This window comes from Caretta caretta, chromosome 6 (genome assembly GCF_965140235.1).
Source record: "Caretta caretta isolate rCarCar2 chromosome 6, rCarCar1.hap1, whole genome shotgun sequence".
NCBI lineage: Eukaryota > Metazoa > Chordata > Testudines > Cheloniidae > Caretta > Caretta caretta.
Genome location: NC_134211.1, coordinates 64,550,986 through 64,566,989, shown reverse-complemented (window position 1 = coordinate 64,566,989; position 16,004 = coordinate 64,550,986). Strand labels below are relative to the sequence as shown.

The window sequence follows — 16,004 nt, the reverse complement described above, 5'->3', positions numbered from 1 at the left end:
TACCAGTACCTGTTGGCTGTCGAGACCTTGCTTCTTTCAAGTAGTCCAGTGCCTTGTTGAAGTCACCGAGGTGGTAGAATGCTACGCCTGATCGATAGAGAGCCTTGAAGTTCTCTCCTTCCTTCTTAAGCACTTTGAGGCAATACTCCTTGACTCGCTCATAATTCACCAGCTCAGCCTGGAGCAGACATGCTGCAGGACATGAGAACAGGGAGAGAGAAATGAACAGGGGCTGTTAGACTTTTATTCCTTCACCTCCCCACAGTCAGTGGGAGGAAGATAAAGGTTGAGCTTAGAGGTATGGCTCCAAAAGGTATGCAGTCAAATAGTTTAAACACCAAATCCAGCTTCTCAAACTGAATACAAAAGTTTTATTTTTGGAATTTCAGTGAGGATAGGTTGTTTGTTTTTGCAAGGGGAGCAGGGATTTAAACCCCTCCCCCTACAGAGTTGGAACCCCAAGTCCAATAGCTTTATGCCAGTGGCTGAGAAACAAGAAGGGAGGCTGACTATAAACAGAAAGGAACACAGTCTCCAAGCACAAAAAGGACAAAAAATGATTACCCCGCCTCATAAAAGTAAAAAAAATAAACTAGATTCAATTGTTTTACAGTTTCAATAATCCAAGGTTATCAAACATACAAGAAAGAACTCTATTTTATAAATATGATGTTTGACAGTGACCTTTAACTGCCTCTTATCCAGTGGATTAGAAGTAAGGCAGTAAAGCTAATGGCACGGAAATCTTTGAACTGATCCCTGTGGTGGCACCTTTCAACTGAAGATCTGAAAGCCCAAACAGTGGAGCTGATCCTGCAGCCTTTCATCGTGCCAAAAGTCCCACTGATTGCTTACTGAATAAAAAAGGATTGTATGATTGGGCCCGTTAGCCAATTAAGCTTCATATTAATAAATATAAACTCCTACCAGGCATGGGAATGTTTAATACCCATCTTAACCAATGGGCAAAATGAGGCACAGAGATGATACAGGACATGCCAGGATCAGGGTGAATCAGTAGACAGCTGGGAATAGAACCAGGAACAGTCTCTGACTCTAGCCATCAACACCACTTGCCCTAAACTGGAGGCTTGCATTGTTGTGTGCCCTGCTGGCAGGCACCAGGCATGGACAATGAAGACTGGCTGCTCAGCTGGAAGAGATGGCCCCACCTCCTGTTCAACTCGAGATGGGGCTCTAGAGCTCCCTCTCCCCTCCCTGGCTGTGTTGACCTCACTCTCTCTAGTGGAAGAAGCTTCAGCGCTCTTTTCCCCAGCCAGCACAGGAGGATGAAAGAGGCTCCAGAGCTCCACCTTCCTATGTTGTCCCTGGTGTCACCTGTAGTGTGGGTAAGGGAAAGGAACGAGCACTGTTCAGCAAACAGAATTTCCATCCCATGGGAAATTCCAGTATTTCAACATTTGGGTTCCTCCTGAAACAGGATGAAAAACTGAACAGTTTAAAACTTCCTCAGGACAAAAAAAAATCCCCATAAATCTCTTAATGAAAAAATGCCAACATTTTAAAATGTTGATTTTTAATCAAACATTTTGTTGTGAATCTTCCCCACCAAAAATTTGGAAAACTAAGTCAAAACTAACATTTTTCCTGTGAACAATTGAGAGTTTTCACTTTCACTGAAACCTTATTGATCAAAAAACGTCCATCAGCATGACTCTATGAGGGAACTCCAGGGCTCATCCTTCCTGAACCATTCCGCTGTTGTCTGCCAATCTTTGGGGGAGGAGTCCGAAGGCTACCACTTCCCCAGCCACTGCTACTGCTTCTGTCCTTGGGGGAGTGAGAAAGGGAGCTCTGGGTCTCCCCCTTTCCTTCGGAGACTGCATTCATAGGTTTTAAATGTCCGCTCTGGCTGTCATTGATTCTACATGCAGAAAAAACCTGGCAGGAACATTGACCACCTGTGTATGTTAGTTTTGATTTAAACACCATATTCTGGTAGAGCCTCATGGCTCTAAGCAGAAACTCCTAATCATGTGTTCCTCACAGACAGTTGCTGTCAGTAGAGAAGAACATAGTGTATTTCAAAGCACCTACTCACTGACTATTTGAGTAGTAAATTTATTTCTCAAAGCTCAAAGGCATTTCCGGATCCAGTTTTGTCCTTTCCTATTTGTCCAACATTGATTTTCTTGCTGTGTTTCTAATGGAGCTTGAAATGAATGTGCCTTTTTTTTCTTTATTTTTTAAAGCTTCTTATAAAAATGGTTGTGTGAATTTAGTGCTGGCTTCACAGCCCTGGAGACTGGAGTCCTCTATTTATCCACTGAACAGATACAGCACTGGGAGTAGCTTCCCACATGCTGCCCATCCAACATGCCCTATCCTGTTCTGGAGGGACCAGCTCTTGGAGTGGAAGGGGAGTGGGGGTTTAGTCTCCCCGATTCTTTCACTCCTTGATCTCTCCAGTTATAGTAATAGAAGTGTTTCTGTAAAAATGACACACTTACTCGGAATATTTGAGATAATCTATAGCCAAACTTGCTCCATTGATGACTTTTTTTAAACTGGCAGTTCCACAAACTCAACCTGTGTTCTGAAAATCCAGCTGGGCTCCTTCTTGTGACATTAGCAATAAAGATTCTGCAAACATAATTTAGCTGCTGCTGGTTTTGCTGATGCACGAGACATAGTGGAGTTGGTTCTGTGGGGCTAACATAATGGACACTCGTTTGTCTCAGCAACGTGAGCAGATTTGACTGGGAAGTGCAGGAAATAGCTATGGTGAATGAGAAGGGGCCATTCTGACAGTCACTTTTCTAACTATATTTCTCAAGGGAGTGTCCCTTACAAATAGTTAGCAGCACGTATTCTTATACTCACTTTGCTTCATTGAGAACTATCTCCTTTCTCCATAGTATAAGAGATTAGAGATGACTGTGGATATGATTACTTTATAATGTCAATCTTGAAGCTGTTAATAATACATCTTTTTAAAACTTTCTTCCTATGTCGGTCAGGGAAGAATTGTTTTTAAAAAGTTGTTATTCCTAAATAGACTTGTCTGTCTATGGCTGGCAGTGTTTGTTTACGGTATCAAACATTTCATCACCCTGGCTCTCTGTGGAATAGGTCTCCAATGAGGCCTTTCAGGTACAGGCTGTTCTGGAGGAGACCAAATGAGACTGTGGTTTATACAGACCTTCCTTCCTCTCCCTTGATATCAAACTGGTGCTGCCCTACACAACAACCTTTACAATAAGTCTTAAATGCTTGGAAGAATGCGCCATTCTTGAAGAAGCACTTTTCTTTCCAACTTGGCATGTAGGGAATCTTTTCCAGTGGCAGTGTTGTCTAACGGTTAGCATATGCTGCCTGAGTTCTAGTCTCAGCTCTGCTAGTGACTATGTGAACTTGGGAAACAACCTCTTTGCTTCTGTTTTACTCATCTATAAAATTACACTCCTCACAGCAGAGATGCTGGAGCTATTGTTATAGTGGGGGTGCCAAAAGCCACTATGTTATTGTCTATAGGCACCGACTCTGTGGGTGCTCTGGGGCTGAAGCACCCACAGGGAAAAAATGGGGGCTGCTGAGCACCCACCGGCAGCCCCCCCATCAGTGCCACCACCTCCCCACAGTGCCTCCCACCCACCGATCAGCGCCTCCCTCTCAACGCTGTTTCGTGGCATGCAGGAGGCTGGGGGGAGGAGTGAGGATGCAGTGCACTCAGGGGAGGGGATGGAACGGGGCAGGGGTGGAGCAGGGGCAGGAAGAAGCAGGGCGGGGGTGTGGCACTGAGGGAAGGGGTGGCGTGGGGCAGGGACTGGGGCAGAGCCAGGGGTTGAACACCCCTGGCACAATGAAAAGTTGGCACCTGTGTTCTATAAAGTGCTTTGAGATCATGCAGTGAAATGTACTACAGGAGGGCGAGGTATTCTCACTAGCAAAAGCTCTGAGGGAGGTCCCTGCCCACCTAACTTTGCAACTGAATGTTACTGTCTAAGTAGAGATGTGTGGAACGTGGCCACTTTGGTTCAATTGCCTAATTCTGCACAGCGTAGGATTAAACACCCCAAATCTACAGCTTGCACCATTGTTGGCCCCTGTTGGCAATGGTGGGAAGTTTAAAGGAAACATGGCTAGAGTAGTTAAGGCCCTAGAGTCTCATTTTGAGGAACCCCAAAAATTCAAAGCAAAGCGCATCTGAAACTGCCCTGTTTCATGTTTTTCAATAGAAATCTCCCCAGCAGCCAGTTTACTAAAACAACCCTGCTTAACCCAAAATTTTGTGAATTTTGGGGTAAATCTGGGCTGAGTTAGGGGTTTGTAATGAAATCTAAAATAAGGGTATTTGGGTTTTGGTAAAGATGTTTAAGGTCTTGACTATGCTGGGATTTTTGCCACTGGTGTAGCTGCACCAGAGAAAACCTCTAGTATAGACACAATTTATACCAATGTCTAAAATTGCACTGCAGACCAGGCCTAAGATCTATCCAAATTACTATGGAAACCAGATTCGTATATCCCTATCCCTCTGGACCAGTGCACCTGGCATGTTCCTCAGGTGTCGTGCATTGAGTTTGTTATGATCAGAGATTCCACTCGCTGCTCTCCCAATAGGATTAAAAAATGCTTTGCCAGAGAGAATGTCTTGAGTTACACATTTATATTTCACACATTTCAGGGGTGTTTGGGTCTGTGGTTTCAGAACAGTCCATTATTATAGGCAGGGCTGGTAACACACCGCCTATTATTAATGTTGCCAGGCACTTCCATTATAAAATTTTTGTTTTCAGTTGCTTATAACTTTGCCGAACTTTAACAGTTTCAGATGAATTTTTCCATATTGGGTGTTCGCCTCAGGCTGATTTTTTCTCCCCCCCAGCCATAATGGTTCATCTATTCCAGAGAACAAGCCCAGGGAAAATAACGGTTTTGCCCTCATTAAAACATTGATGAGTTTTGATGAGATACAGGAAATGGAGCTCATCATTTGAATGTGTAAACACTTAACTTACAACAGCTATGAAAGTTTCTTGCCTTTCCCACGCATTCAAATGCTGCACTGGATCTTCCGTATCTCAGACTTTCAAGGGGGCAGCGGCCTGTTTGAATGCCAATTATTCTTTTTTAAAAGTTATCTTTTTAGACAGTAATTTGTTTTTGTGGCGATTTATGCTTCTTTTTCATTAGCCGCAGTGACTAGCATCACAGTTATATGAAGTTGCAGTTTTCCTTTAGAACGAGATTAAAATTTGTATTGCAAAGATAACCCTAGTGGAATTACAATCTAAGTTTTCAACTGGTTCTCATGGCTTCCAGTTGGCTTCGTAGGCTTTGGAGCACAGCAATGAGTATACTGGGCTACAGCTTCCTATAGTTACTGGCCCTCCAAATGAAACCAACAGAGGCCAACGAAAGTAGCCTAACAGAATTTCCACTAGGGCACAGCCAAAGGAATGGTCAAATGATGACAGGCAGATGAGACAGATTTTGTGGCAAAAATCCCTCTCTAAATGTGCAAAAATAAATCCTCGTTCCAACAAAATAAAAATAAAAAGGTGATGGTAGAGAGAGGCCCCAAACTAGAGCCTCTAATTCAGGCCACTTTGAATGGAAAGGGGATTCAGGAGCTCTGTGTTCTAAGTGATTTGCATCCAGTAACACAGTGAGTCAATAGCAGAACCAAGAGCAGAGCCTGGTTCCCTGCAATAACCAGTAGGTCATGTTTCTTCCATAAACATTTTTCTCCCCTGCGACCAGTCTGAGAGACAGGAGTCTCTCTTTTTTCTCTCTCTCTCTTTTGGTCACGGTCGCTATGGTTGTTCTGATAGGTTAAATGCTCTGGAGGTTTCCTTCTTTCTGACTCCACTTACAATTATCCCTGTAATCCCTGACCTAGCTTTATCTTTTAAAGTCAATACTCATCTAGCCCAGCTGCCTGTGTTTTGCCTTCTGAATCTATTCTAGAGTCCCTTTGTTATTGTTTATCTCTGTTGAGCTTTTTCCACCCACGAATCTTTCTCTCCCCAGAGGCCCAGTTCCATGTCACGTCCTCCTTCCCTGTTGCTTTATCCTCCTGTCAGTGCCATTCAAATGCTTCTTTTCCCCACTAGTTCTACCACAGCCAACCATGGGGCTCCAGTCTCTTGTGTCATTTCTGTAGGGCAACAGCAGATAAAGTCTGAAGAGCGATCAGCAAATTCATCAGATGTACCATGACTCTGGAGAGGAGGAAGGAGTTTTAGGCAGAGAGTATGGCCATAGGGCTAGTGCTTAGAGTGCAACAAAAGGCTTGCTGCAGAGGCCAAAGTTCTCCGAGTTTCTAGTTTACTTGGGCCAGCAAAACAGATCCTTGGTAGCAAGGTCCTGGACACCTATCTATTGGGCAAATAGTTTCTACAAGTGTGTGGAAGTTATTGGGGATCCTTTCTATTGAAAGGTGCTGCATTGCTGGAATAGCTATATGGCCAAAGTGAGGGCCTGAATGAAAGATGGCCATCTTAAACACACTCAAGACCAGATAGAGGGGATGCTGGTAGGAAGGGAGAAGCACCTGGAGGGAGTGACAGCAGTAGAGTGAAAAGAATCTAAAGCTGGCTTGAAGACTATGACCCTTCTCCTCAGATGAAGTCATCTTCTTCCTGAAGGTCGAGACAGCAGACTGGACTTCTACATAGAGTGCTTCCGCCAACGTGCACGGGCTGAAATTGTGGAAAAGCAGCATCACTTGTCCCATAACCTCAACCGTGCGGAACACAATGCCATCCACAGCCTCAGAAACAACTCTGACATCATAATCAAAAAGGCTGACAAAGGAGGTGCTGTTGTCATCATGAATAGGTCGGAATATGAACAAGAGGCTGCTCGGCAGCTCTCCAACACCACTTTCTACAAGCCATTACCCTCTGATCCCACTGAGAGTTACCAAAAGAAACTACAGCATTTGCTCAAGAAACTCCCTGAAAAAGCACAAGATCAAATCCGCACAGACACACCCCTGGAACCCCGACCTGGGATATTCTATCTACTACCCAAAATCCATAAATCTGGAAATCCTGGGCGCCCCATCATCTCAGGCATTGGCACCCTGACAGCAGGATTGTCTGGCTATGTAGACTCCCTCCTCAGGCCCTACGCTACCAGCACTCCCAGCTACCTTTGAGACACCACTGACTTCCTGAGGAAACTACAATCCATCGGTGATCTTCCTGATAACACCATCCTGGCCGCTATGGATGTAGAAGCCCTCTACATCAACATTCCACACAAAGATGGACTACAGGCCGTCAGGAACAGTATCCCCGATAATGTCACGGCTAACTTGGTGGCTGAACTTTGTGACTTTGTCCTTACCCATAACTATTTTACATTTGGGGACCATGTATACCTTCAGATCAGCGGCACTGCTATGGGTACCCGCATGGCCCCACAGTATGCCAACATTTTTATGGCTGACTTAGAACAACGCTTCCTCAGCTCTCGTCCCCTAACGCCCCCACTCTACTTGCGCTATATTGATGACATCTTCATCATCTGGACCCATGGAAAAGAAGCCATTGTGGAATTCCACCATGATTTCAACAATTTCCATCCCACCATCAACCTCAGCCTGGTCCAGTCCACACAAGAGATCCACTTCCTGGACACTACAGTGCGAATAAACGATGGTCACGTAAACACCACCCTATACCGGAAACCTACTGACCGCTATTCCTACCTACATGCCTCCAGCTTTCACCCTGACCACACCACACAATCCATTGTCTACAGCCAAGCTCTGCGATACAACCGCATTTGCTCCAACCCCTCAGACAGAGGCAAACACCTACAAGATCTCTATCAAGCATTCTTACAACTACAGTACCCACCTGCGGAAGTGAAGAAACAGATTGATAGAGCCAGAAAAGTTCCCAGAAGTCACCTACTACAGGACAGGCCTAACAAAGAAAATAACAGAACGCCACTAGTCGTCACCTTCAGCCCCCAACTAAAACCCCTCCAATGCATTATTAAGGATCTACAACCTATCCTGAAGGATGACCCAACACCCTCACAAATCTTGGGAGACAGGCCAGTCTTTGCCTACAGACAGCCTCCCAACCTGAAGCAAATACTCACCAGCAACCACATACCACACAACAGAACCACTAACCCAGGAACCTATCCTTGCAACAAAGCCCGTTGCCAACTGTGCCCGCATATCTATTCAGGGGACACCATCACAGGACCTAATAACATCAGCCACACTATATCAGAGGCTCGTTCACCTGCACATCCACCAATGTGATATATGCCATCATGTGCCAGCAATGCCCCTCTGCCATGTACATTGGTCGAACTGGACAGTCTCTACGTAAAAGAATAAACGGACACAAATCAGATGTCAAGAATTATAACATTCATAAACCAGTCGGAGAACACTTCAATCTCTCTGGTCACGCGATTACAGACATGAAAGTTGCTATATTACAACAAAAAAACTTCAAATCCAGACTCCAGCGAGAAACTGTTGAATTGGAATTCATTTGCAAATTTGATACAATTAACTTAGGCTTGAATAGAGGTTGGGAGTGGCTAAGTCATTATGCAAGGTAACCTATTTCCCCTTGTTTTTTCCTACCCCCCCCCCCAGACGTTCTTGTTAAACCCTGGATTTGTGCTGGAAATGGCCCACCTTGATTATCATACACACTGTAAGGAGAGTGGTCACTTTAGATAAGCTATTACCAGCAGGAGAGTGGGTTTGTGTGTGTGTGTGGGGGGAGGGGGGGGGTGGGTGAGAAAACCTGGATTTGTGCTGGAAATGGCCCAACTTGATTATCATACACATTGTAAGGAGAGTGATCACTTTAGATAAGCTATTACCAGCAGGAGAGTGGGGTGGGAGGAGGTATTTTTTCATGCTTTGTGTGTATATAAAAAGATCTTCTACACTTTCCACAGTATGCATCCGATGAAGTGAGCTGTAGCTCATGAAAGCTTATGCTCAAATAAATTGGTTAGCCTCTAGGGTGCCACAAGTACTCCTTTTCTTTTTGTCATTGACATAGTAATCCATGCCATTATTGTCTCCACAATGGATTTCTGCCAATGGGTTCAATTTGGAGCTGCCCTTGATGATCACTCAGATGCTAAAAGCTAGTGCATTATCCTGCCTAATAAACCAAGTAAGCTAACGTGGGCACACAACACCTAGGCTCCATGGCCTGCCCTGGCTTTCGTTCACCTCCTGGTGCAGCTGAAGGTGTTCATGATTATCTAGAAGGTTCTGTAGAGATTGGGAGCCAGTTATCTTCAAGACCTCCTCTCATCCATGCCTCATCATGGCATTTACTATTGATTGGAACTGGAATGCCATCTAGCCTCAGGTTTGAGCACTGTGTGTTCAGCATCCTTGTCCTGATCAGGAGTGCAGTAACACTTTCACCTGACAATCTGTTACTTTTCTGGAATGTACCTTTGTAATTGCAACCAGTCCCTCCTCCAGTTCAGCTGTAATTTCTCTCCTGTCCTTTGCTACCAGATACAGAGTTACTTCTATATTATTGACATACCTCGATGGATGCCAGCACAGCAATAGATTGCTGACCTGTCCTAAAGAGCATTAGATCCTATCCTCTCCTGACTCCAGGACCTTCAACTTTAGGGACAGTGTATATGAAGGACAGAAAATGTAAAGTCTGTCACTCTGGCTGACTTATTCATTTGCTCTCACCCAGGGTCCAGGACTTGAACTACATTCCACCCTGTTTAAAATGTAACTCGGTGTTAAGCAGGAAACAAACAGGGAGAGGTGGTGCTCTTATTCAAACGCTGAGCCATTCAAATTCTGTACCAGTGATCATTTTAGTACGCTGACTTCCCACATTAAGACCAAGTCTGCACTGCAGACTTCTGTCACCACAGCTATGGTAGTCAGGGATGTGAAGAGGTGTGATTCTTGACCAACATATCTGTACCAGCTGAAGCCCCTAGTATTGATGCAGTTATATTGGTAAAGTTTTTATCTCAAGCAGCAAGTTTATCTGCAGAAGCTAGGAACATAGGAACTGCCGTATTGGATCAGACCACCAGTTCATCCAGTATAATATCCTGTCTCTGACAGTGACCAGTTATGGCATTCAAAGGAAGGTACAAGAAACCCAATAATTAACCATTATGGAATCACCTGGCCATGGACACCTGCCCTCAGCCTGAGTTTTTGTGCATCCAACATAATCCCAAGCAAGTTAGAGTTTGGCCCTGAAACATGAAAGTTTAATATCCCTTGTACAATTCTGATCCTGTCTAATGTAGCTGTGAAAGTTATTAGTCATAAGTGTCTAATCCTTTTCTAAATCCTATTAGGTTATTTCCCTTAAAGATACCTTGTGACAATGAGTTCCACAGATTAATCCTTTTTTTTTTTCCCTAAAAACAAAATGTAAGTATAGTAGTAAAAGGAAACACTTTAACATAATGCAAAATTTATTAACCACAGGAACTGGGATGGCTCTCTCCTTGCTTCCAGTTATGCCAGAGCAGTTAGGTATGGGTATGTGGTAATGTATACATAAAAGAATTCTGATATTTCTTCTCTGTGATTCCTGCATGGCTTTGGATATTATGCTGCTCTTGTTTTCTTGGAGCATGTACAAACTCCCAAGGCTTGAGCCCTTAATCGCTGCAAATAATTTAAGAGGATAGTTGCCAGGGATTTGAATTACAGTTGTGTTAAAAAAAAAAAAAAATCTGTGTCTGAAGTAGGAGTTGAAGTGTAACTCTCTGGTACACCCTTTGACACAAGAAGCATAACCTGGGACACGGAGCAGGTTCTGATTTAAATTTTTTTTTTTTTTTGAAGTTCCAAAAGAGTGTGGCCAGAGTATCTTTTCAGGGCTAGGGCCAGGTCAAGGCAATGCAAGGCCCTCCATGGCTTCACTCCTGCAGACCCAGCCCTGTAGTAGTGGAGGGGGAGCTGTCTCCCCTCAGAGTCAGGGGCAGTAGCATGGACCCCCTTCCTCCCTGCAGGAGAAGAAGTGGGGCGCCCCCATCATAAGTAGCTGGAATGGTTATCCCCCTAGAGAGACCAGTGTAGCAGCAAGGGAAGCCTCCCCAGGATGTATTGCTTGGGTAGATAGGCAGGGCCCAGTGCACTCTTCTCCTGTAGTCACATGGTATTGCAGGGCGCCTCGAGCCATAGGTCTTAACACCCCATTGAGATGCATGGAGCAGTTCACCTCACAGGGCTGTTGCTTCAGGCTGTTTGTGGACTACAGCAGAAATCACTGCATTGGGCACACTTCATCTCAGAGGATTGAAAATTGTGGGCTAGATTGTGACTTTGGGTACAGCCCAGAACAAGGGGGGGACCAGTGTAGGAGTAGCCCCAGGAAGCATTGTGACTCTGGGATAAACCTCCATGTGACCGAAGTGTTTCCTGCTTCTCACTTGCTTCTCAGAGCAGGAGGCCTATACCACTCCAGCTCAGCAACTCTGGTCAGTGAATATGAGGGATGGATCCAAGGCAAGGCTGCACCTATTCTCTGCCCCTCGTGCCTATCTTTGCTGGGAGGCCGGTGAGTAGCCTGCTGCCTGGACCCAACAGCTGAGCATTTCAGACCGGCAAAGACCTTGAGTGAACCAGAAGTGGCAGAGATCCAGGGTAATGCGTGAAAAAAGTTTTGAGTCCTTCCTGGTGGGACACACCCAAGAAGCAGTGATGGGAAAAGGCATCTCCACCACTAGACCACTCACTTGTGGAGTCCTGCAACGATCACTTCTCTCTCCAGTCCTTTTCACATCGACATGTAAGCACTAGGTGAAATGGTCAGATGACATAGACTCAAGTGCCAACAATATGCAGATGACACACAACTCTACCTATCCTTCACCGCACAGGACCACACCACTACCACCAAGTTGGCCCAGTGCATGGATGATATCTGCTCATAGATGAACAGCTAGCTGAAGCTGAATCTTAGCAAGACAGCAGCGATGCTGGTGGATACAGGAAAGTATTTTGAAGAGCTTGCAACCACATGCAGTTTTCATTGGTTGAAGATACGCACCCATAATTGGTCAACTCAGTCCATAGTCTAGCAGCACTCTGATTTCTCGCTGATGCTAAGCTCTTGCATAGCAGTATCTGCGAGTAATGCTTTCTACCAGCTCTGCTTGATTAGAAGACTCCATCCCATCCTGGTGGATGGGGACCTGGCTTCAATTATTCATGCCTTCGTCACCTTTCGGCCAGACTACGGCAATGAGATACACCTAGGCATGAAACCTTCAGCACTTAGGAAACTCCAACTAGTTCAGAACACTGCCGCACACCTAAGCAACACAGGCTACTGCAAACATATCAAACTTGTCCTCTGCTCCCTACACTGGCTTCCCATAGAATTTCAAATCAAGTTCAAGGTCTTGCTCCTTATCTTCAAAGCGCTCCATGGACTGGCCAAGGCTATCCAAAAGATTGTGTGACGCTCCATAAAGCCTGCGATCGACAATTCTGTTCGTCTGGTACAATGGAACTCTCAACAGTAAGAGTAAAGCTCCTCTATGCAGGAGACAGAGCTTTCTCCAGGGGTGATCTGAGTCTATGGAATGAATTCCACCAGGAACAAAGGACCACCACAAACCTCATCACTTTCCGCTGTAAGTGCAAGGCGCGTTACTTTGGCACTGCCTTCTTTAATATAAACACATAGCAACAGGTATATTTAAAATATAAAGACACACCCTACTGCAAGACATCACTGCACAGGTTTCTCCCTCTGGGGAGAGGAGGCAAGAACAAACAACATGTGACAGTCATGATGCTTAATGCACTACTGGAAGGTGCTCAGATACTAAAGAGATAAGTGTTTATAAAAACCTATATAGAATAGAATAGTGAAGGATGGTTCTTTGATTGCTGACCCAACCGCTTTTCTCAATAGCACTTAGGGAACTAAATCAATGGACATGAATAGTGGAGTTCTGCAGCCTGTAGTTCAGAGGCAAGAGGGGTTGCTGTTGTCAGTGATGCAGAACTTTCCAAGTGAAAGCCTGCTACCAACTGGATGTGGGCAAATGCATCCTGGCATTATGCAATCGGATGGCACAGGAAAGGGGGAAGGGATTTGTGAGCAGTGGTTAATAAAGCATGAGCCTTAGCAGGACAGAGTTGTAACACATCCAACCCTAATATGCCTGGCAAAGGGAAACATAAGCACGTTTGCTGATTTTCAAAGCTGTTTTGTTTTACACAAAAGGTTCCTGCTTCTTCATCTGTGCCTGCAGGGAAGTAAGTCACAGAATGCTGAATCTGTGATGTCACAATGACCTCCATGGCAACAGACTGAGCAGTCACAAAGACAGGATTTTGACTGCACTTTAACATGGAAAAAAGGAAAAGCTGGGTGAGAACTTCCTAATGGGCGTCCTTGATCTTCACTGCAAAGAAGAGCCTGGATGCCCAAGCAAACAGGTGGAAACAATGAGGAGGAGCCAGCACCAGATCAACAACTAGATCCCTAGTGGTCCACAGATGTTGATATATAACAGATCTCCATCTAGCAGTAGTGAATCGCTTTGGGATGGGAAGTTGGTCTGCACAAACTGAGTTAATCACGATTATTATTTAATCCTAGATGCCACAATAGTCTTCAGGGCCCCATTGTGCTGCATGCTGTACAATTACATACTAAAACATGAGTCCCTAACCTCAGGAATTCACAATCTATGAAGACAAGTGACATACAAGAGGTGAGCGATGTCAGATGTACAATTTGTATAGATATTTGCTTTTTAAAAATTATAAACAGAGGAAATACATGTAAATTGACTGATTTCCTGTCAGCAGTCACAGCAGAGGTGGGTCTTGAGGAGAAATGTGATGAGAGAGAAGGTGGTTTGTATTATGGATCAGTTTGAGGGAGCATTGTGTGAGGAAGGGCACTGTGGAGGAGCAAGAGACAGTGACATTGCTGTGAGAATCTGACAAAGGGGCGGATGTGGCTACCATTGTTGGCAGAGTGGAGGAATAGGGGACAGTATGATAAAAGATATAAGCAAAAGGGAAGAGAGCTGTGAAGGGCCTTCAAAGTGAGAAAAAAGCTTGAACTTGTGAAAGAGAGCCAGTGGAGGAATTCAAAGAGCAGGTATCAGGGCTGGGCCGTGGGTGGCCTGAGTGCTTGGATCAGTTAACAAGTTGCAGTCAAGAGATGACTAGCAGAGTCGGGGTCAAGCCAGGTTTGATGCATGAACGGGGTAAAGACCAGACCTTTAGAAATGCGATGGAAGAAGTGGGACGCTATGGATGTGGCCCAGATGCATGAGGGTGGAGAAGCTGAAGATTTTATATCAAGATTTTAATCAGCCTCAGGGTGATGGTGTTTTAAAAGTTATGGAGAGTGCAGTGGAGAGAATAGAGAGGATTTTGAAGGAAAGATCAGGAGGTCAGCTTTAGCCATACTAAGCTTAAGTTTACTGTGAAACATCCAGGATGAGACGCTTGAGGGACAGGCTGAGAAGCAAGAATGAACAGAAGGAGACAAGTTGTTGAGCAGCTAGGAATAACTCTCACACTATGGAAAGGTTTGAAAACCCCTGTGAGACTCTGGAATAGTCACTTAAGTGAGTTGAAACTAAACACAAATGCATAGGTAGCTGTTTTCCATCTCTGTGATTGTTCTTCACTTGCGAAGTTATGAAATATCACCGAAGAGAACAAAGAAAACGACTAGCCAAGTAAACTTTTGGTATAGATGGTCTTCATGTTATAGGCTTGCTTCATTATCAAGTTCCTCTCTTTATTAGATTTATTCTTTTCTAAACTCCATGCCACTGTTTAGAATAGTGGTTCCCACACTACGGGGAGTGCAGAAGAACGTTCAGGGAGTCTCGGACCAGCCCCCACAGGGGGCAGGAAGGGAGCGCCACCCAGCCCCGCTCTGCTCCCAGCTCCACTCTGGCTCCTGCCCCAGCCCCACCCCCACCTCCAGCCGAGGCCCTGGCTTTGGCTCCTGGCCCAGCTCCCAGCCCCACCCCCAGGGGGATGCGGACAGATTACATTACAGGTGAGGAAGGGTATAACCTAAAAAGTTTGGGGACCACTGGTTTAGAGTATGATAGCTCTGTTCAATGTATTATTAGCACCAGCTGGCATGTTTTAGGGTAGATCAACTCATGTGTGAACAAAGATTATTCGCAGACGGAGGCTTTACTATATTTGGTGCACATTGTGTCAGGACATTCAGGAGAAGTTTGGCACTCAGAGAGATGTGATCTAAGCACAAGGCTAGGAGTCAGGATTTCCTGAGTTCTAACTGCACTTCAGTACTGCCTTGCTGGGTATCCTTGGGTAAGTCACTGAACCTCCCTGTGCCTCAGTTTCTCATCTCTACATCTGGGGATAATACTTCTGCCTCACACAGAGCTTATGAGGAATAATTAGCTTGTGAATGTTAAGTGCTCTGAAGACGGGAAGTGCTCAATGTTATTCCAGGGACAGCTCAGCTACTTTACAGAGGGATCTTTCAGCACTATCAAAACCTTAACGTCCACATTTAAAAACAAACAAGAACACAGTGTGTGGTTTAAAACCATTGTAACTTTTTTTATCGTTGGTTATTGCTGATGCTACCTCCTTTCCACATTATTATTCAGTTGCACATAGAAAAAGAAACTGGTAGGGTGGCAAAATTTGACTTCTCCCTTTTAATTATACCTCATCTTACGCATCCTTTGCTCTTCCTCTCCTCCTATTGTTCTCCCTCATTAGGGCTGCATTTTAAGTGCCAGGCTTATTGGACTTGGGTGTAGAATCTTAACACAGTCCAGTCTGGTGTGATTCCAACCCCTGGACCCACCCTACATAGGCTATTTATTAAGATACGAGGAAGTGTAAGAGTATTTGTTGTGACTCACTAGGGAACAATTGCTGGAGGAAATTCCTGAACAGAATTTCAGAGGAGGAGATGGTGACATTGACAGGTAAAGCTATTGTGAATCCCTTTCATTAAATATATCAATGCACATCTCAAAGCAAGTGAGCAATCAATACATCTTGA

At 44.8% G+C, this 16,004-nt stretch overlaps 1 protein-coding gene across 1 annotated transcript in view; it reads right to left on the bottom strand.

The window, feature by feature from the left end:
- TTC9 (tetratricopeptide repeat domain 9) overlaps positions 1 to 16,004 on the bottom strand; it is a 36,389-nt gene that overhangs the window by 12,012 nt on the left and 8,373 nt on the right. Inside the window, exon 2 of the mRNA XM_048852470.2 lies at positions 10 to 192. Coding sequence (XP_048708427.1) covers positions 10 to 192 — 183 coding nt within the window. The remainder of the gene's footprint in view (positions 1 to 9; positions 193 to 16,004) is intronic.